We start from the raw sequence: 20946 nt of genomic DNA, 5'->3' as shown, positions 1-20946 counted from the left end.
ATATAAATTTATAATTATTGGTGTTTCTTCAAGGTTTTAACTTGGTTAACTAAGGTAATCATCTCGGGACTCTTTTATGATTGTTTTTATGAATTTCTATGGACGTTTTGACAAGTTGGGGGAATATGGAAAATCTGCCGATATAAGATTAATTATAAACTGTTTATAGGTGCGTACCAGCTGTGTATATATAGTGTTTGCGAAGCTTAGGACATAAGGAACAACTTTCGTGAAGGAACTACGGTCTTTCGAGCGTTCATTGGAAAGGTATGTTAAGGTTATTCCCTTCGTTTGACATGTTTCCTTAGATGTAGTTAACGTTGGTGATCTTGTAGATGTAATTGTGAATGGTTGGCTGATTGGGTGGTTATAACCCCTCATTTTAGGGACTCGCGATCTGTTAAGAAAGACTCTAAGTTAAGAACGACTTGGAGATTATTTTTATATATATATTGTTTATAGCTAAATTGCCCGCCTTCAGCCTAGTTATTTGTTTGTTGTTGCCCTTGGGGCTATTGTGGTTAGTTGTTGAGCTATGAACTGCCTATGGGGGCTATGATGTTGTCTAATAGGACTATATTGTGCCTAGAAGGGCTATGAGTTGCCTACAGGGCTATATTGACGCATAAGAACACTATGTGCTTCCTATAGGGTCATGTTGTTGCCTAAGAGGGCAATGAGTTGTTTATAAGCTATGTTGATGCCTAAGAGAGCTATGTGCTGCCTACAGGGTTATATTAATGCCTAAGAGGGCTATGTGATTGCCTACAGGGCTAGGGACTACTGGTAGGGGTATATAGGCTGATTGGCACCTTTCGGGCTTGTGGGGGCCTGAGTAGGTGGTCTTATGTGTTGTTTGTACCTGCCGAGCTTATGGAGGCTTGGTTAGGTTATTGTTTTATTATTTTTGATAAGTTTAGATTTAGGAGCAGGTCAGTACACTTATCTAATTCTTGATTTATTTATCAGATTATTCTAGTATATCAGGATACCTCATCATAGACTATTGCCTTTCATATTCTGTACATTATTTTGTACTGACGCCCCATTGCCTGGGGGAGCTGCATTCATGCATGCAGGTCCTGACAGACGACTGAGTAGATCTCCTCAGCAGCAGGATTGACTTTTATCTGGTTGGCTAGCCCCTTTCCTCCGGAGCTGCCAAAGTTGGGAGGTTTGCTACCTTTTGTTGCATATATCTTTATGGGTAGGTTGGGGCCCTGTTCCGCTAATCTTTACTACTCTTAGAGACTTGCAGACTAGTGTGTGGGGTGTATAGTTACGTTATGGCCATACTGGCCTATGTGGTTGGTTTGTTGAAGCTTGTGAGCTGTTTGATGTATTGTATTGATATATACCTGCTTTTAGTTTTGGTATAGATATCATGGTGGCCTCGACGGCCCAATCAGGACTTCTGTGCTAGTTGACTATTTATTTATATGATCTCCTGGGAGTAGTTGTTTCTTTTATAGATCAGTTGGCAGGGGCCTTGCCAGCCGATGGCTTAGTTTTAAGCCGAGATATACTTGTTTGATTTCTTGATTGCGTATGGCTGTTATGAGCTAGTAACAAATGGTTCAGCAGGGTCTGCTCGGGCTTGAGTTTTGATATTAGAAGCCAATTGCGCCCCTTGAGTTTGGGGTGTGACAGTTATAGCCTTAATAAATAATAACATCTATTGTTATGAAAACAATGTTGTCATGACAGACTTAAAATTATAAGTTTAAAGGTTATTTTTAATATCTATATCAAGTGATGATCAACTCCATCATCTATAAGATATAATGGGTTAAATATGATTACTAAGTTGTGGTTCTAGAAATGAGATAATATCTAATAAGAAAGTCACTTAATTATTTTTTATAATCTTAAAGTCATTTGATTCTTAAATATTCTTCTCACAAAAAGACCTTTCGTTTTTTCCACGCCCTTTTAATAACACCGACAATAAACAATTATATCGATAAGACGAGAGGGAGTTGCTCGGATGGTAAGCACTCCTCACTTCCAACCCAAAGGTTGCGAGTTCGAATTACCAAGAGAGCAAAAGGGGTGGAAGCTCCTAGGGAGGGAAAAAAAAACCTTAAAAAAAAGACCTTTCATTTTTTCCACGCCCTTTTAATAACACCGACAATAAACAATTATATCGATAAGACGAGAGGGAGTTTCTCGGATGGTAAGCACTCCTCACTTCCAACCCAAAGGTTGCGAGTTCGAGTTACCAAGAGAGCAAAAGGGGTGGGAGCTCCTAGGGAGGGAAAAAAGAACCTTAAAAAAAAAAAAGAAAAATAAAGGGAAAAGGGTCTGAAAAATATTTCAACTTTGGCTGAAATTGTTGTTACGACACCAAATTTTATGGAGGACCTTTTACCCCCTGCACTATTTAATAGTGTATTTTAAAGGTATATATGTGCCCATGTGAATACATTACTATTTAAAATGATGCAATATTTATGATGTCCACGTAGACACATATATACCTTTAAAATACATTATTAAATAGTATAGGAGGTAAAAGGTACTATTAAATAGTACAGGGGGTAAAAGGTCCTTTTCAAAGTTTGATATCATAACAACAATTTCAGCCAAAGTTGACATATTTTTCAGACTCTTTTCTAAAAAAAAAATATCGATCACGTTTTCACAAAGCACGAGTCGCACGATAATTCCAGTAAACGAATATTCTGAGGATATTCTTATACTATATTCTTAATGAAAAACTCATTTTTTCCAAACTTTCGTACATTATATTAGAATATGGTATTTTATATATAGAAACACAAAATTATGGTGTTTTTTGGGCATTAATTTTTGTTTTACCTTTTTTTTTTTTGGAGTTGAACTAAAAAAATCACATCCAACTATGAAATTCTGAAATTCAATCAGAGTTTTCAAGATTTTGAAAAATAACTAAAAAGATAGTTTCATTTTTACACTTCAAATTACTCACAAAAAAAGTCAAAAATAACTTCAATTTGTATTCATGATCAAACACAACTTTAGTTTTCAAATATCATTTTCGCTTGAAAACAAAAATTATTTTTTTCAAATTTCACAATTATGATCAAACACCTGTAATTTTCCATAGTTAGTAAAAGGGGACTAGAGCATTAAACAAGTCATGAATAGGTGTACGAGAAAGCACTCGGGGTTATTTGATATCTGATTAGATAGTGAATTATTTAAGTATTAGAATTAACATAATTAGTGTATTATATTTAAATAATTACTATATATAAGATTTAGAACATCAAGTATCATGTTTGGTTACGATTTATAGTAATCTCTAATAATTAAGTAAAATATGTACTCCCCATCTCATTTACATGATATCATTCGATAAACATAAGATTAAAAAATAATTAAAATTTATGATCTAAAAGACCAATTGAGTGACTATAAATTATTTTTTCTAAGGATAAAAATAAAATTATTTTAAATTATAAAAAAGTAGGAGTAACAATTTTTTGGACATGAATAATAAAATAATTATTTGCATGACTTTAAGCAATAAGGTCCCCTCAATGGCTATCCATATGTGATGTGAGTGGTCCAGGCTATTAACAACTCAGCTTCCTACCTCTTTCCGCCACACCACACTTCCATGTTTTTTTTCCCTTATAAAAGGTCTCTATCGTTTCTGCATTTTAATTCACATACACAAACTAACTAGGTTGGTTTTTTGGGATACTAAAAGTTGAGTTTAGCAGATCTGAAATTGGAGATGAGTTTTTCGAAAATCTATGGGAATTGGTGGATTGGAAAGCTTTTCTTTTCTTGTGATTAGCTTTCCAATTCCACCCATTCCTATGGTTTTTCGGTATCCTCTCCCTTTTCTCCTGCTATCGATCAGGGGTGGAGCCACCTTATAGCGGCAGAAAATTATATTATATTTTTTTATGTATATATAGCAGATGTTGAACTACTTTCGGCTGCTTTGTGTGTCTATTTCTACAGATTTATTGAAAATTCTGGCTCCGCCACTGTTATCATCAGTGAATCTGATGTGAAGTTTCAAAATATTTACGTATTATTCTGCAGCTGTTTTCAACTGAGATCTGAATGGATGGATGCAGCTAAATCAGGCGTCTATTGATACTGTCATTTTTCTCTCTCTATGATATGATGATCTTTTTGTGAAATTAAAGATCTCTCAAAAAAACAAAAAATGATCTAAGTAAATTGATTAGGAAAAGAATGTTTTTATTTTCAATTGAACATAGTTATCTTATAAATGGATTTTTAAGACCTCACATCACAACGTTCCTTCTATATGAAAAACGGATACTCAATACTTAAATTTAGCAAGTGATAGTGTGAGAGTTTGACCAGCAATAGTAATTAACATCCTCCTAATGGGATTATAAATATGCAAAAGATATGTTCAATATTAAATGAGATTTTTCCTAATAAAGTTCTATAAGCTGTTAGTATTAGAATTACTAACAGCTTATAAGTAACTAATATAAAGTTCGATGTTTAATTCCCCTATTGCGAAGGAAAGTGGGGATAAACATTGACTTAACCTAGGAAATGAATGGGTTAGTGAAAAACTTACAAGATAACAAAAAATACAAGATTACAATTGAAAATAAAAATGAAGAAATAAATCTCTTCAGGCTGAGGCACGGATATCTCGCTCTCTTTAAGGAGATTCAAGTCCACTGCAGCAAATGTTTTCACCGGTCCAGCAGTAGTCCTTCTTGACTTGTCCCCTCCAGGATACAACAGCCTTAACACAAAGTATAACTCAACAACTCTGGACAAGAGTTGAGTCCAAAACTCCACAAAAAGAAACACCTCCCTTCAACTAATAAGAACTCTCTTTTTGACAAACCTTATGCACTCTATATTTCTTGTTGTATTGTGTATCTCACAAACCAAATGAAGACCACCACTATTTATACTAGAAGAAGTCTTTCTAGCAATGAATAGGAAGATAATGGGGTAGTAAATAGTGAAGATAATGACATTAGGAGTTACATATGTTAGAAGGTATAATGGAGGAATTAAGAGTGAAATGAAATGAGGGGCATCCAATGCCATCAATGGCTAATTTCTCTAACGGATTGCTGCTCAACTTATTGAAGAATTGGAATGAGCACTAACTCCAAAATAAGATGGAGTAATGCAGCAATAAAGGAGTTCCAACGGCAGCAAATGAAATGCCACCTAACCGTTGGAAGGCAGCAACCAAATGTAAGTAAAGGATAGCAAATTAATATTACAAAGAATTAATATTAAAATACTAACAAAAACCAACAGAATGATTAAGATTGCATATCTTTCGGTTGTCTGCCAAATGATACGCTTTGGACAAATAATTTAAAACGATGATAACTAAATAACAACGAGGTAATATTTTTTTTTTTTGTTGGGCCCATATTTTGTTGTATCCATTGGCTATACTATTTTTCCTTATGAACAATTGGACCATTTTGGCCTTGTACACTTTTTGTTTCGACATGGGAGAGACCATCTTATTTATTTGCATTTAATAAGTAATCGAGTTGTTGAATCTACGATTCATGGAGCGACTATCTCAAAAATGTCCTTAACCTAATGTTATCCTTTCATTTATTGGTTTAAAAATATCTTTAACATTCTCTTTAGATTTAAAAATATTCATTAGTTAACAGAAATATGACATGAAATTTAATTTAACAAGTGGCCATTTTATATTGGTCCAACATAATCTTTTTATCCGATTAAAAGATCTGACCCAACCCAATCCCCAAACCCATTTCACTGATGATTGAAGCCTTCTCTCTGTTCTTTCTTCCTCTGTTTTTTTCTTTAAAAATAGTACTCTAGCTTTCAATCAAAGAAATAACAGCTAAATTGCAGCATTTCATGTCATATTTTTGTTAAATAATGAACATTTTTTTAACCTAAAGAAAATGTTAAGGACATTTTAAAATCAATAGATGGAAGGAGGGTTTTTCTAAACTATTTCTAATAGGTTATGGACATTTTTTAACCTTCTTCCTTTTTATTTTACTCCATTAGAATAGAAAAAATAAAATGTTTTAAGTTTTATTTGTGTACATGTTGAATTTTAGTAGGCGTTTTGGACGTAAAAATTTTGAAAAAAAAATTAATACTTATTTTCAAATTGAAAATGGTATTTAAAAATTAAATTTATATGTTTAGATGTGAAACCAATTTGGATTACTTTTAAATTTTTGTATGTGATTTTGGAGTTAAAATTGTGAAAACTAACTTTTTGAAAATTTTGAGTTTGAAAAATTGTAACAATTCTCTGTTCAAATGGGCACTAAATAATCATTCAATTGAGCGTGTTTGTTTTAATTAATCAGATTTCAATCATTAAAGGTATTCTTTTAGATTTTATAACTACTTAATGAGTTTAAATACATTCAAATGTTTAAAATTTATGACAGAATTTTAATATTGTTACGATACTACTCCCTCCGTCTCTATTTAGTTGTCCACTTTAGAAATGACACACATATTAAGGCAACAATGATTAGCATAGTGAAGTTACAATTTTGCCTTTATTAATTATGATTCCAAAATAAATTTATTCAAGATAACTAATCAATGTTGGGGGAAGTTTAAATTTTCAAGAAGTTTAAATGAGCATATAATAGGAAAATTTTTTTTTGTCCTTTCTTGATTTGTCAAAATGGACAAGTAAATAGGGACATCTAAAAGAGGAAATATGGACAAGTAAACAGGGACGGAGGGAGTATTCGTTTGAGAATTTCTACAGAACAGACACTTAATTACTCTCTATGTCCCTAATTACTTGTCCATTTTGACAAATCAAGAAAGGACAATTTTATTTTACCTATTATACCCTCAATTAATTACTTTGAAAAAGATAAAACTTTTTGAAAATCTTAAGTTTTTAATTCATCTACTTCATAATTAAAAAGGGTAAAATGGTAAACTCACTATGCCAATAATTATTTTCTTAATAGGTGTGTCATTTTAAAAATGGACAAATAACTAGGGACAGAGGCAGGGGCGGCTCTATGCTTTGTAAAATAAGGCTTATGCCTTAGGCCCCCAAATTTTTATCAAGAATAAATTATGTGTTAAAAATTTTATAGAAAAAATTGATTATTTATGATTAAAAGTATAATATTTTAAAAATATATTGTTTTACCCACTTTAACATCTTTTGTACTTTGTTGAAAATAAAAATTAATAATGAAAACTAAAAAGTGTTGAACAAAGTGAACTACAAATTCTTTTTTATTTGTTTTTAAATTTTAGCTTGAAGCATTACAACAAGCATATTAAAATGGGATATACCAAGTCATCAACTTCATGAGATTCTATGGTTCTAACTCTTATCTTTATTCAATATTTGTCAACTTATTACTTGTAGAAATAAAATTTGAATAAATATGTATACGAAGTTTGTTTATATTTTAGGCCTCGAATTGAAATTTCGCTTTAGGCCCCCAACTACGTTGAGCCGCCCCTGGACAAAGGGAGTACTAAATTATTCACTTTCGTCCCTTATCACCATCATTATTACATGAAATATAGCCACACATTACAACTTGTTTTAAATCATAAATTTTAAAAGACCTTTTTATCTTCATTGAACTTTATATACGGTCAAAATGCATTACATAATTTAAGAACGGAGCTTAAATCCTCGAATTCTTAGCTCTTCAAGTGGGATCTCTTCTCGACTTTAGCCTATCGTGACATTTGATTTATAAATATACAAATGATGGAGGAGCGTTTTAGATCACAATTTTTTTTTTAAAATTTTTAAATTCTGTGTCAAGTCAAAAAGTGTCACATAAATTGGGACGGATAGAGTATTGTATGAACTTAATACCGAGTCTGATGCTGTGCTCTGTAGAATCAAATTAACAAATTATTATGAAGGATTTATGACGAACTTTGATGCTCTTTAAATTGTTTTAGAAGCGTTATAAATTGCTTAATCCTCTAATTCTTAGCTCTTCAAGCGTGATCTCTTCATCTTCTCAACACTGCTGGCTCTTGGAATTGTTCAAGTGCAATGTCACTTCTATTTTGAGTTATAGGAGTTTATTAGGAAAAAATGTCATAACTGTTCCTGAACTATTAAAGTAAGTCTAAAATAGTCCATTAATTATATATATATATATACTAGTTTCACGGCACGTGCATTGTACGTGTGTATTGTATATATACAATGCTGTAAATAGAATTAATATTACTGAATTAAAGCATTTTAGTAAATAATTATAATTGAAAGAACATAGGACAAGTGTTTTTAAGTAATTAATACAAATTGTTATAGAGTTACTTGTACTTTGAGATAAAAATGACCAGATATTATTGAAGCATTTCAAAATACATTCAAAGTTTAAATGTGGGGAAAAAGTGACATTTCTTTAGTAATATTTTTACTTCACTCAATTTTGTAAGCAAATCTAACCAACAATTTTTTTAAAAAAAATGTCAATACAAAAAATGTCACCAATAGTCTTTCCTCATGAGGTTATGAACATAAATGATGGGCACCATTAAAGTAAAATTTTTCTTTTAAATATTCATATTTGAAATGTAGTACGTGCATGACACTAATAAGGATTAACATAAATATTTCAATATTTTATCTTTAAACGCAATCTATCTTTTACAAAATATTGTTACTCAATTAATACTTGAGTAAGACTATCATATATAGAGAGGTAATTTTTCCATTTGATTGAAATCATATTATAAGTAAAAGCTAAAATATATTTTTGAAATAGTGGATTTTATATCCAAACTAATAATTCAATGGACTATGTTGATGCCCGTTGTTTTACCAAAATTAGAAAGAAACTCCTTCGTGAGGGTAAGAGAATAAAAAATGAAGAAATAAAGAAGAAATATCATACCCAAATCATGTGACTTTTTTCATATTTGTTTATTATTATTGTCTTTCCCACAACTTTTCGTCATTGTTAACTCATGAATCGTAAGAAGAACTATGAGTGTGAATTGTTGAATGATTTGCAATAATTTGTTCACCAACTCTTTCTTATGTGATATCTCGAATTTCGTTGAATTTTGAACTTAATCAACCGTTGCAAATAACCCTTGAGATTTTTTATGAAGAAGAAGAGTACAAAACTTTAAAAAATTGTAGTTTAAAAGTGAGAGGAAACTCCTCTATTTATAGCTAACAAATAGTAGTATGAATATGTGCTAATTATGGCTTACAACCTTTCGAAAGAGTCACAACCCTTTGGTAAAGTCACAACTCATTGAGAAAGGCACAACCCTTTGGAAAAGTCACAACCCTCTAGAAAAATCACAACCTTTCGGAAAGTCACAACTCATCAAAAATGTCACAACTCATCAAAAGAGTCGCAACATTTTGAAAAAGGCACAACTCTTTGAAAAAATCACAACCCTTTAATGTGAAAAAAAGGCATCTATTTTTAATATAATACAAATAATTAAACTAATAAATAAAATAAATTGCGTATTTTTAATTGGGGGTATTATAGTAATTCAACATTCAAGTTTGGAAGTTCCTGCTTTTAAGGTAGTTAGATTTAGTTCTTTAACTATTCAAAATGTTATCAAGTTTGATCCTTTTACAAGACTTTTTCTAAAGGAAAAAAAAAACCCAACTCGTTGTACTTCATTTGAACAATGCAATGAACATTATTACTGCCTCCATTTTAGTTAGTGTGTCTTGTTTTAATTTAATACGGAATTTATGAAAACAACAAAAAAATATTAAATCTCGTAAGCTTAAACCAAAGATATATAAATATATTAAAATGTCAGTTTTAAACATGTCATATGAAAAGTTAAAACCAAAGAGTTGTCAAGAAAAAAAACACAATCTTTTGAAAATGACTAAAAAAAAGTGTGATAAACAAACTGAAGAAATAATTTCTTTTAAGGCATATATACTTTCAATTGTTGGTTTTTTTAATAAAGAAATTAAGAAATAATTTGAGAGAAAAAATACTGCAGGGAATTATTTTATTAATAATTTAAAGACTTACATTTATAGATATAATTCCTAACTAAAAATAGAAAAATAAAATACTAACTTATCAATTTAATTCAAATAACAAATAAAAAGAACTAACTCTTAAATATAAGTCAAATGAAACTCTAATAACATAATTTTAAAAATCCTAAAAATAGCTAACTGTTTTATTTCTCTAATATCCTTGCACATATTCTCAACATCCATTCCAATTTATTTCTAAAGTCTTCCCGGCAAGTCAAAGTCTACTCCTTAATAGTTGTTTGACAGTTGTATGTAGAGACTTTTTCTCTTCCATACTTCTGCACATTCTACTTCCTATTTTTCTTCTTATTGTTATTATTATTAGCATTTTTTAAATAGATACAATGACATAGATATGAGCAATTATATTGCATCTCAAACTACATTAAATATATTGATGGAAGCTCTGCGATGAGATATTCTGGTGTGAAGACCGTTTAGATCGAGAAATTAATTTACATAATTTCTATTACGTGATCCAACTCCAAAATGTCTATGAACTCTTATACCATAGTGTTTCTACTTTTTGTGCTATGTTCTGGTGCAGGTAATTAATTACCTTGCTACAAATTAAAGGAAGTGTTTAGTGCTTTTATTGCATTCATATTTCTAAAATTTGACTTTTTTGGAATTTTAATTGCAGCTGCCTATGACGCATTGGATCCAAATGGAAATATAACAATCAAATGGGATGTGATGTCTTGGACCCCTGATGGTTATGTGGTATTATATTTGAACTATTACTACTATTTAATTAGCAGTTTGAGATCTTTTTAGTTCATGAATTTTTTGAATTTCAGGCAGTAGTGACAATGAACAATTTCCAAATGTATCGTCCAATAACGAGCCCTGGATGGACTTTAGGATGGACGTGGGCGAAGAATGAGGTAATTTGGTCCATGTTTGGAGCAAAAGTTACTGAAAAAGGAAATTGTTCAATGTTTAGAGGCAATATTCCTCACAGCTGTGAGAAAAAGCCTGCAATTGTTGATTTGATGCCAAATACCCCTTATAACCAGCAAATTGCTAACTGCTGCACGGGCGGTGTTATGGCATCGATGGGAAAGGACCCTTCTGCTGCTCTCTCCGCATTTCAGATAAGCGTAGGCTCTGCTGGGAATACAAACAAAACACTGAAACTTCCTAAAAATTTCACTTTCATCGCTCCAGGTGGTGGCTATACTTGTGGTCCTGCTAAAATCATCCGTCCCACTCGTTTCGTAACACCTGACGGTCGACGAATGACACAGGCTATGAGTAAGTCTTTTAACCATACATTAAAAGTAAATACTGTTTGCATTAGCCTGAATCTTTCTGCTTAATATGCAGTGACATGGAGAGTGGTTTGCACTTACTCTCAGTTCTTAGCATCCCCGAAACCGACATGTTGTGTCTCCTTGTCTTCTTTTCACAATGCAAGTATCACCCCTTGTCCTTCATGTTCTTGTGACTGCCGTAACAGTAGCAACTGTGTCATGTAAGATTTTAGCTATAAAAACTTTGAACAATTCTCCTTGTTAGATCATAACTGACAAGTGTAATTGCAGGAAGGGAGTAAATAAGCCAGTGCTGCAATGCACAAAACACATGTGCCCTGTCAATGTGCATTGGCATGTTAAATCAAACTACAACAAGTATTGGAGTGTGAAGATGACCATCACAAACTTCAACTACCGATTCAACTATACACAATGGACACTCGTTGTTCAACATCCAAACCTCAACAAAGCGACTCAAGTTTCCAGCTTTTTATACAAGCCTCTCATGCCCAATTTATCAACCAGTAAGCTCCAAGTCCCTTTATTTGATTCATAAACAGAACGGACATATACTCGATCATTAGACCGTTCATCAATCATCAGGCTGATGATATTTTAACTATGCAGATGACACAGCCTTGTTTTATGGGAGAAAGTCATATAATGATGTCCTGATGCAAGCTGGACCAAAAGGAAATGTCCACTCAGATCTAACACTTCAGAAGGACAGAAAAACACTTGCACTGAAGAAAGGTTGGGCTTTCCCTCGGAGGGTCTACTTCAACGGCAATCCTTGTGTGATGCCGTCTCCTGAATCTTACCCATATCTTACATATTCTGCCGGCACCAGATAAAGAGCATTGTCCAACTCTGGTTGTTCTGTTTCTCTTGATATTCCTAGCTGATGGTTGTAACTAGTGATAAATATTCACTATTCAAGAACAAAAATGTACTAACGAGTATTACAATGCACTTGACAATATCCAAAACTAGTCAAGTCTTTTATGAAAAATAAGGTTCTTAACCAGCTCACACTTAAATTATCTAATTGTCTTATAGATATTCAATGAGTGCTATAAGAGGTTGATCGGCCTGCTCTTACTGAATAAGAGGGCTCAACTCGAAAGACTAGTCTTGAATTGGTTCTGTTAGAGTAAATTAGTGTAAAGAAGCACAACTCTGAAGATGGTGAGTCGGTGTCATTCAAATTATAAGCACATCCTTTGTTCACTTATGTAACAATGATAAAATCTCACTTGAAACACAACTACCCTGCTATTAACAATGTAGTACAAGAAATGATCTCAAAAAGATAAAATTAAGTTAAAAGGGAAGACATCCTTTAACTACTGTTATCGATAATGATTGCTTAATATTCACATCAAATTAGGATATTTTTCACTGTTAGGGGTGAAAATTTTGCTATAAATAATCAAGAACAATTATGACTTAACATCTACTACAAAGGGACAGTTTTGTCAACAGTGTACTCACTAATCAGAACTGATAATATATCCCACCTAAGAAATGACTGCTTAGCTATTGTGTTCAAATGTCCCATTTTTCTCCCCCTTTCTCAACTTGATGGCCCTTTGAAAGATACCAAAATAGGTGAGAGAGAATTATAGAGTGGAAGTGAAAAAATGATATTATGGCATAAACCATCCAACAACCATTAGGTGTGGCATCATCATGATCAGCTAAAATTAAAAATTCCCCCTCTTTTAATACTCCTAAGTTCATTCTTTTAGAAAAAAAACATAAGATCCTTAAACATCAAGATATACTATTACTAAGGATGTTTCAGAAAAGAATATCTTTTAAGGGAAAAGATTACTCTCAGCAATGCCAATTCTTATTTCCTCTAGCAAAGTTATCTTTTTTCACAGTTGTCTTGTCTTCTGTCTTGCCTCATGCAGGTAAAGTACATGCTTATAGATAAGAATTTGTATATTTTTGTGTTCCCATTATATATTATTTTGCTCTTCCTTTTGGACCTTCAGATGCATTTGATCCATTGGATCCATTTGGTAATATCACAATAAAATGGGATGTCATGTCTTGGACACCAGATGGTTATGTGGTAAGTATCTTCATAACACTGACTGGCGCGAATGATTATATGAGTAGTAACAACCTGAAATATTTATCCAGGCTGTTGTAACAATGAATAATTTTCAAATGTATCGGCATATTATGAGCCCTGGATGGACTTTAGGATGGAACTGGCCAAAGAAAGAAGTGATATGGTCCATTGTGGGATCACAAACAACAGAGCAAGGTGACTGTTCTAAGTTTAAAGGAAATGTACCTCATTGCTGCAAGAGGGATCCTGTACTGGTGGACTTGCTTCCCGGAGTTCCTTACAACCAACAGTTCAGCAACTGCTGTAAAGGTGGTGTTCTCGCATCTTGGGGCGAAGATCCTTCTGAGTCGGTATCTTCCTTTCAGATTAGTGTTGGACTTGCTGGAACATCAAACAAGACAGTAAAACTACCCAAGAATTTCACTCTGCTTGGTCCAGGACCAGGCTACACTTGTGGCCCTGCAAAGATAGTTCCATCCACAGTTTTCCTCACTGCAGATCATAGGCGAAAAACTCAAGCATTGAGTAAGTTACCCTTTTCTGCTTCTATTTTTTCCTCTGTTTATCAGTATTTCAGTAACCAATCAGGTTGATGTAATAATTACTTGCAGTGACATGGAATGTGACATGCACCTATTCACAGTTTCTGTCATCCAAGTACCCGAGTTGTTGTGTTTCTTTCTCAACTTTCTACAACGACACCATCACTCCTTGCCCATCTTGTGCTTGTGGTTGCAATCATAAACACAACTGCATCATGTAGGTATCCTTTGCATACATCGAGCTTTTCCATCAACATTTGCTAATTACTCTACTGGGGATTTTGTTGATGCAGGGGAGACTCGGAAAAACTGAAAAGAAAGGGAATTAACACTCCAAGAAAGGATAATGAACCATTACTGCAATGCACCCATCACATGTGCCCAATACGCGTGCATTGGCATGTTAAGCTCAATTACAAGGATTATTGGCGAGTCAAGATTGCTATCACTAACTTCAATTACAGACAGAACCATACACATTGGACACTTGTGGCACAACATCCTAATCTCAACAATGTCACTCAAGTTTTCAGCTTCGACTACAAGCCTCTCGTGCCCTACCAATCCATTAGTGAGTGCATACGAATGTGAATTTAGTATTTTTTTTTTTCTCAAGCTTGAATGGAACTTAACAATCATTTGTTTCCACACAGATGACACTGGCATGTTCTATGGTATGAAATTTTACAATGATCTCTTGATGGAAGCTGGACCTTCGGGGAATGTTCAGTCTGAGGTGCTTATGCAAAAGGATAAAAATACATTCACACTGAAGTCAGGATGGGGATTTCCCCGGAGAGTCTACTTTAATGGAGATGAATGCAAACTTCCACCTCCGGATTCATACCCAATTTTGCCCAACTCTGCTGAAAAAAGACCATTTTCATTTTCAAACATTGCGATTTGCACTATTTTGATGATTCTCCTCACTTGGTAATGGATAAAACCAAGTGAAGACCAAAAGAGACAGGCTTATGACTAAACACTACCCGGAACGATGGCAGCAACACATATTCTACTGGTGCTTCTCATGATATTTAGATTGTGTTCCATCAACAAGAGCTGGCTTAGGTTGTTATATATTGTATGCATGCAGAGAGAATAGTGAAATGGAACCTTGTGCATTTTATTGTATAACTAGAGATAACATTTTCCTTATATATAAGATTTTTGTTATATATATATAAAAATATGAAGTTCTCTGAACATCACCCAATAGTGTACATCAAAATTCTCATGGTCTAGTGCACCAACACACCAATACAATGTACATGTTGAACCTCGAGCAATCGAACTGGAACACACCAAGTCAATGGTTACATAACTTACATCTACAAAATCACAAGTAAACCTTCACATTTTGGAACCTCAGGGTGAAGTTGCAGAAGTGATGCTTTTAAATTTTACTGAAGATATTTCATGTTGATATAAACAAGGCTAGGAAATTCTCTTCATTGGAAGCAATTAAACTCTTCAATTGTATATCTTTCTTTTAACTTTACAAGTTATGTGAATATAATAGAACAAGAGATACCAAAATTGCAGCCAAAGAGTGCAGTAGAGTAAGCCTACTGTAGGCACTAGCATTTGGTAGGTATGGATAAGCATCGGGAGGTGGCATAACACAGTTATCGCCATTAAAGTAAACCTTTCGAGGGAAAGCCCATCCCTTTTCAAAGGTAAACTTCAATTTATCTTTCTGAAGTATGATCTCTGATTGCACATTTCCAGAAGGTCCACCCTGCATTAGTTGATCATTGTAATATTGGATTCCCCAAAACATAGCAGTATCATCTGAAGAAGATGAAATCAGTTAGAAAGCTCAAATGTATACGAAAGTTGTATTTCATTGTCAAGGGAAAAGAGTACTCACTAATGGAACCATACGGGAGCAGTGGCTCATAATTAAAGCTGAATATCTGCGTGAGATTCTCAAAGTTGGGGTGTTGAACAACAAGATTCCACTGGGAATAGTTCATTTTGTAGTTAAAATTTGTTATTGTAATTTTTACTCTCCAGTAAGCTTTATAATTGGTCTTAATATGCCAATGAACTCTAATCGGACACATATGTTTAGTACATAGGACCACAGGACTGTCATCATCTTTTCCGGAACTTAGAAGTGTTGAGGCTAAATAAGGAGAGTCCGGCCTGTCAGAGAACATAAAATAAACATCAAATGAATATTAAGAACTTCCCGAAACTTGAACAAAAAAGAAAGGGAGAATATGAGTTTAAAGATAGTGTCTGCTCACTCTACACATGTTCCCGGTTGTGTTATGTTATTTTGGCAACCACATGTGCAAGTCGGACAGTTTATAATTGTGTTGTTGTAGAAAGAGGACAGTGAGACACAACAAGTCGGTGTCCTCTGAGCTAAGAACTGTGAATACGTGCAAATAACATTCCATGTCACTGCAAGGAAAAAGATACAATTAATATGATTACACCTTTAACTTTACTAGTATAGACTCAGAAAATTTCATGATCAAAGAGGTATGCATCATTTGCGGATGTGTCATGTCACTAATGTCTTGAGAAAGTAAAGGAACATAACTTACTCAAAGCTTGAGTGAACCTCCTTCCATCTGGTGTTAGAAACTTGGTTGGTTTCCCCTTCATTGCAGGTCCACATGTATATCCATGTCCCGGTGCTTTGAGGGTGAAGTTTTTTGGCAACCTTACTGTCTTGTTACTTGTTCCTGCTTGACCGACAGTTATTTGGAATGCGCTAACAGCTTTCTCTGGGTCTTGAACCCACGAGCTAATCACTCCGCCTCTGCAGCAATTTGAAATTTGTTGGTTATACGGAGTTCCTGGCAACAAGTCGACAATGAATGGGTCTCTTTTGCAGCAATGAGGGATGCTTCCTTTGAATTTCGAACAATCTCCTTGCTCTGTGGCTTGACCTCCTGCTGCACTCCAAATTATTTCTTTTTTTGCCCATGTCCAACCTAGTTGCCATCCCGGTGTTTGAATATGACGATACTTTTGGAAGTTATATATTGTAACAACAGCCTGCTTAATTCAAAGGAAAAAAAATCCTTTTTTGGTCAAACACAACTATTATAAACTATGATTGTTATTTCAAGTAACAAGTAATATTCCTAACCAAAAAAAAAATTGAACTTCCACTTTACACTAATTCAAATAGATAAGGGAATAATGCAAACTCAAAGAACATTTCATTAGTATAATAAGAACAAATACACTCACAATATATCCATCTGGAGTCCAAGATTTAATATCCCACTTGACAGTAATATTTCCATTGGGATCAAGTGAATCATAAGCATCTGCAACAATATGCAGCAAACAGTAAACTACTTTACTCGAAAAAAAAATTAATAGTAGTAGTAGTTTAATCTCTCGTATACCAAAATGTGTTCTTCGTAGAGACAAATAAAATTCTTAGAACTCGTCCTTATGACTGAGCCAACAACAATCAGTAATCTGAACTAACTCATCAACAACAATTTAAACACATCGAAAATGAAATCCTAGACAAATTCAAAATAAAATGAAGGATAAACCGCAAAAAGGGAAAAAATATAAAGCCTTTTTATAAAATGGTCAAACTGTTAGCACAATCAACGTGTAGGACATTCTTATTCCATCAATAAAGAAACCACACTCAAAAACTCGAATATCCATATACTATCTTTGACTAAAAATTTACTCAATCCATACAAAAAAAAAAAAAAAAACTTATTTTTTGAAGATTATCATAATATAATCCCTTTCTGTAATCTTGACTCTGTTCTTTCCGATTTAATGAAACAGTTTTATTAGCAATGTTACATTTTGAAGCAAACCCAAAATCTTCATTTCTATATCCAAAATCAGCTAAACTTGCTTGTCACAATTGAACGATAAAAACAAAAAAAAAAAGATTCATTTTTTTAAAAGAAGAACACTTGAGTAGCTAGATAATAAATAGTAAATGAGACGATGACAAAAGTGAAAAAACCACGTTGGGCATTCACTCACCTGTAGATGTAAAGCACATAAGAGAAAACAACAAGGCTATCAAAATTGCATAACTTCCAAATTTATTGATTGATGATCTTGAGATGGAACAGAGACAAACCTCCATTGATGAGTAAATAATTTTTTTTTTAAATTGTGTTGTTTTTTTTTTTGAAAACTTGGGAAGGGTGAGCAATAGTACTATTTTTGTGTTGTGTTGGGAATGGACATATATATATATAGTAGAAAAAGAAGAGGGAATTTAGAATGTGTAGTGACAAAAGGAGTTTTACCTTTTTTTGTGATGTTTTTCATACATATGGACTACTAATGTTTTTCAAATGGGGGAGGGGTGGAACAGACTTTATAGAGCCAACTGTCACCAGATGGTCACCTCTTATTAATTATAATAACATTAAGCTTCGTTTGGTATCTGAATAAGAAATACTTAAGTTATTTATATATTAATTTTCACATAATTTATACGATGTTATTGATAATTTAGAAATTCACATAACTAATAAGTACATGTATAAGTTATGAGAGAATTTATGTATTATTTTATGCAAGATAGAATGTGGAATAACTATTAGTTGCATAAAATAATTCATAAATTCGCTCATAATTAATCATTATATTACTAATATCCACATAACACGAGTTAAGTTGGATAAGAAATAATTAATTTTAGAATATTAGCTTATCCCTTCTTTAGTTGCTAAAAAAATTACGAGATAATTTATCTCGAAAATAATTATCTCAGAAATATATATTGTCTTATATTAAGAATGAAAATATTAATTCTGAGATAACTAATTTTGAAGTAATTTAATTCTTTAATCAAACGAGCCCCAAGTATATATGGTAGCTTCCAAGCCAATTTTCAGCGTTTCCATTAGTAAAAGTAATAAATGTCTTTCTTATTAAATTTAGCTAGTATCAATTTGAAATCTCATTTTGCTCAATAAAATAGGTGATATAAAGTCAAATCTTAATAAAAATATTAAATATATTTAATAAAAAATGTTTTTTTAGTGCTTCACGCGCATAAAAATACTAAAAATAAAAAATGTGTTTTTTAGTGCTTCACGCGCATGTGTTGTAATTCATATCAATTAGTAAAAAAAAATAAAAATACATAGAATGAAATTTATATGTTACTCTTTCCGTCCCATATCAATTGTTGATATTACTAAGCTAGCGTTTGACCCTAAATTTTCAAATATTTTCATGGCTATCATTTTTAGGTGAAGATTTGAATGAAGTGTTATTGTGCATTTGACCATAAATTTTAGGAAAAATATTTGACTATTTTAAAAAATATGTATCCATAAGTTCTAAAACTTATGAAAAATACCTTTAAGTTTGTATTGTCATTTTATGATAAAAATGTTTCGTTAAAAAATAACCTTATACATATTTGATGACAATCAACAACAAAGAAATAACAATATGGGCAAAGGCAATACCTCAATCGCATATTCAAACTTGTCACTGATTCAAGATGAATTATAATGCATTAAAAACAATTATTCTTTTTTTGGACACGTATAAATAACAACAATGAATAGCTATTAGTTATTAGTGGAGTAATTTGGTAGATAAATATTAGTTGGAATTAATTAATGATGATTAATTTTTATAAAATATAGACTTGGGGTAATTTTTTAATTTTTTAAAATTTTCAAATATTATAATTTGACCTAAATACTCATTTTTCCTAGTAATTGGGAACTTGAGATATTTGGCAAATATATTTGCCAAATAATAGCAACTTGTATGGCCAAACACCATTTCTCAAGTTTTTCCCAAATATATTTGGGGTCAAACGGGTACTAAATATTTGTCCCAAAATGCTTGTTTATTTACAAAATGAAGGTAGAATTATTTTAACTTTCTCTCGTTTGCTCATAATATTAATTATTTTTTGAAGTAAATAATATTAAAAAGAAATTAAGGGTAAATTAATTTTTTTAAAATTAAAACTTCTGGAAATGTGCAACTAAGAGTCAGAGAGGGTAGATGATTTCCCCTATATATGCATATGATTAATGAGTAATTAGCATCCAAAATGGGTTTAATTAGGATTTAGGGTTATACACAGCCTAAAAGTGGATAACTGTTGAAATTTTATTTCTTTCTGTTTTAGTTCTTCATACTTACTTGACTTGGAATGTTAATTCACAGGCCCTTGTGACTTTTCTGGGCTTAGAAAGGCAAAAACAATTCATTAAAAAGTGAACTTTAGAAAAAATTATTTGAGGTTGTCAATTTTGTTTCTTTATAAGGAATTCTGATCAAATTGAAAATTGTATGTATCTAGAAACGATTAATATATAGTATATAGTGTTACATCATATAACAATGTTTTGACCTTCCAAAAAATAAAATAGTAGCAAAATTAGTATAAGAATTGGCTTCTCAACAAACTCTATGGTTTGTTAATAATTAATCTATTTAAAAGAGGCACATCTTCTTCTTCCCTTTTTGTAACTAAAAGAGAGACACTTGATACAATTTTTTGTACATTATTCCATTTTGGGATGGAGGAAACTCTATCTCCTCTTTTAAACGTGAAAAATTATTTGTGATATGGATGTAGTTTGTGAAGATATTTGGGATTATATCTGCATATCTAGAGTATGTTGTGCTTGTAGAAAAGGTTTAATGTTGAACAAAGGTCTAACTATAATTATCATTTAAGAAGTTTATACTAGTGGGTTGTTTGGTTGGAAACAAGTTATTTCAAGATTAGTTATAGGATTAGCCATCCTAGGATAACTTATCACACTATGTATATGTGATAACTTGTTCCATCACTATCGTAGAAATAGTGGGATAAGTTATCCCAATCATGGCAATCAAATAAGATACAATTCTTTTATCACATCACTATTTATTTTTATCCCTCGTATTAAACGACTCTTAATGTATTGTTTTGTGGCCAAGTCGTGGGACTCGTGGCAATTATCATTATTCATACTTGGTCAAGTCGCGGCTAGTTAAAAGGTGATCATTATATTTATTTATCATATATAGAGATGTTAATAAACTTTAATGGTACTTTGGCACATCTTTCTTCTACTATTTAAT

At 32.4% G+C, this 20946-nt stretch overlaps 3 protein-coding genes across 4 annotated transcripts; 2 read left to right on the top strand and 1 right to left on the bottom strand.

Annotated features, from left to right (window-relative positions):
- Positions 1 to 10394: 10394 nt before the first annotated feature.
- Positions 10395 to 12288, top strand: LOC125860564 (COBRA-like protein 4). Its single transcript, XM_049540548.1, has 6 exons — positions 10395 to 10544; positions 10641 to 10720; positions 10798 to 11254; positions 11327 to 11474; positions 11545 to 11780; positions 11884 to 12288. The coding sequence occupies exons 1-6, from the start codon at positions 10487 to 10489 to the stop codon at positions 12108 to 12110; spliced, it is 1206 nt and encodes a 401-aa protein (XP_049396505.1). The 5' UTR covers positions 10395 to 10486; the 3' UTR covers positions 12111 to 12288.
- A 132-nt stretch (positions 12289 to 12420) lies between these two features.
- LOC125860805 (COBRA-like protein 4) lies at positions 12421 to 15059 on the top strand. 2 transcript variants are annotated; one of them, XM_049540829.1, is made up of 6 exons: positions 12421 to 12444; positions 13260 to 13339; positions 13411 to 13867; positions 13954 to 14101; positions 14178 to 14455; positions 14538 to 15059. In XM_049540829.1, the coding sequence occupies exons 2-6, from the start codon at positions 13313 to 13315 to the stop codon at positions 14819 to 14821; spliced, it is 1194 nt and encodes a 397-aa protein (XP_049396786.1). In that variant the 5' UTR covers positions 12421 to 12444; positions 13260 to 13312; the 3' UTR covers positions 14822 to 15059. The 2 variants fall into 2 exon arrangements, with proteins under 2 accessions (XP_049396786.1, XP_049396785.1); XM_049540828.1 differs by lacking the exon at positions 12421 to 12444 and adding an exon at positions 12921 to 13175.
- Positions 15060 to 15215: 156 nt separating this feature from the next.
- Positions 15216 to 18068, bottom strand: LOC125859535 (COBRA-like protein 1). The gene is made up of 6 exons (XM_049539303.1): positions 17875 to 18068; positions 17101 to 17180; positions 16446 to 16902; positions 16140 to 16299; positions 15758 to 16035; positions 15216 to 15678 (listed from the first exon to the last, which is right to left on the bottom strand). Exons 1-6 carry the CDS (start codon positions 17978 to 17980, stop codon positions 15383 to 15385), a joined length of 1377 nt encoding a protein of 458 aa, XP_049395260.1. The 5' UTR covers positions 17981 to 18068; the 3' UTR covers positions 15216 to 15382.
- Between the last annotated feature and the right edge of the window lie 2878 nt (positions 18069 to 20946).

Source organism: Solanum stenotomum, chromosome 3 (assembly GCF_019186545.1).
Source record: "Solanum stenotomum isolate F172 chromosome 3, ASM1918654v1, whole genome shotgun sequence".
In the NCBI taxonomy this organism is placed as follows: domain Eukaryota; kingdom Viridiplantae; phylum Streptophyta; class Magnoliopsida; order Solanales; family Solanaceae; genus Solanum; species Solanum stenotomum.
The sequence above is the reverse complement of the archived record's forward strand: the minus strand, read 5'-3'. Positions and strand labels throughout refer to the sequence as shown.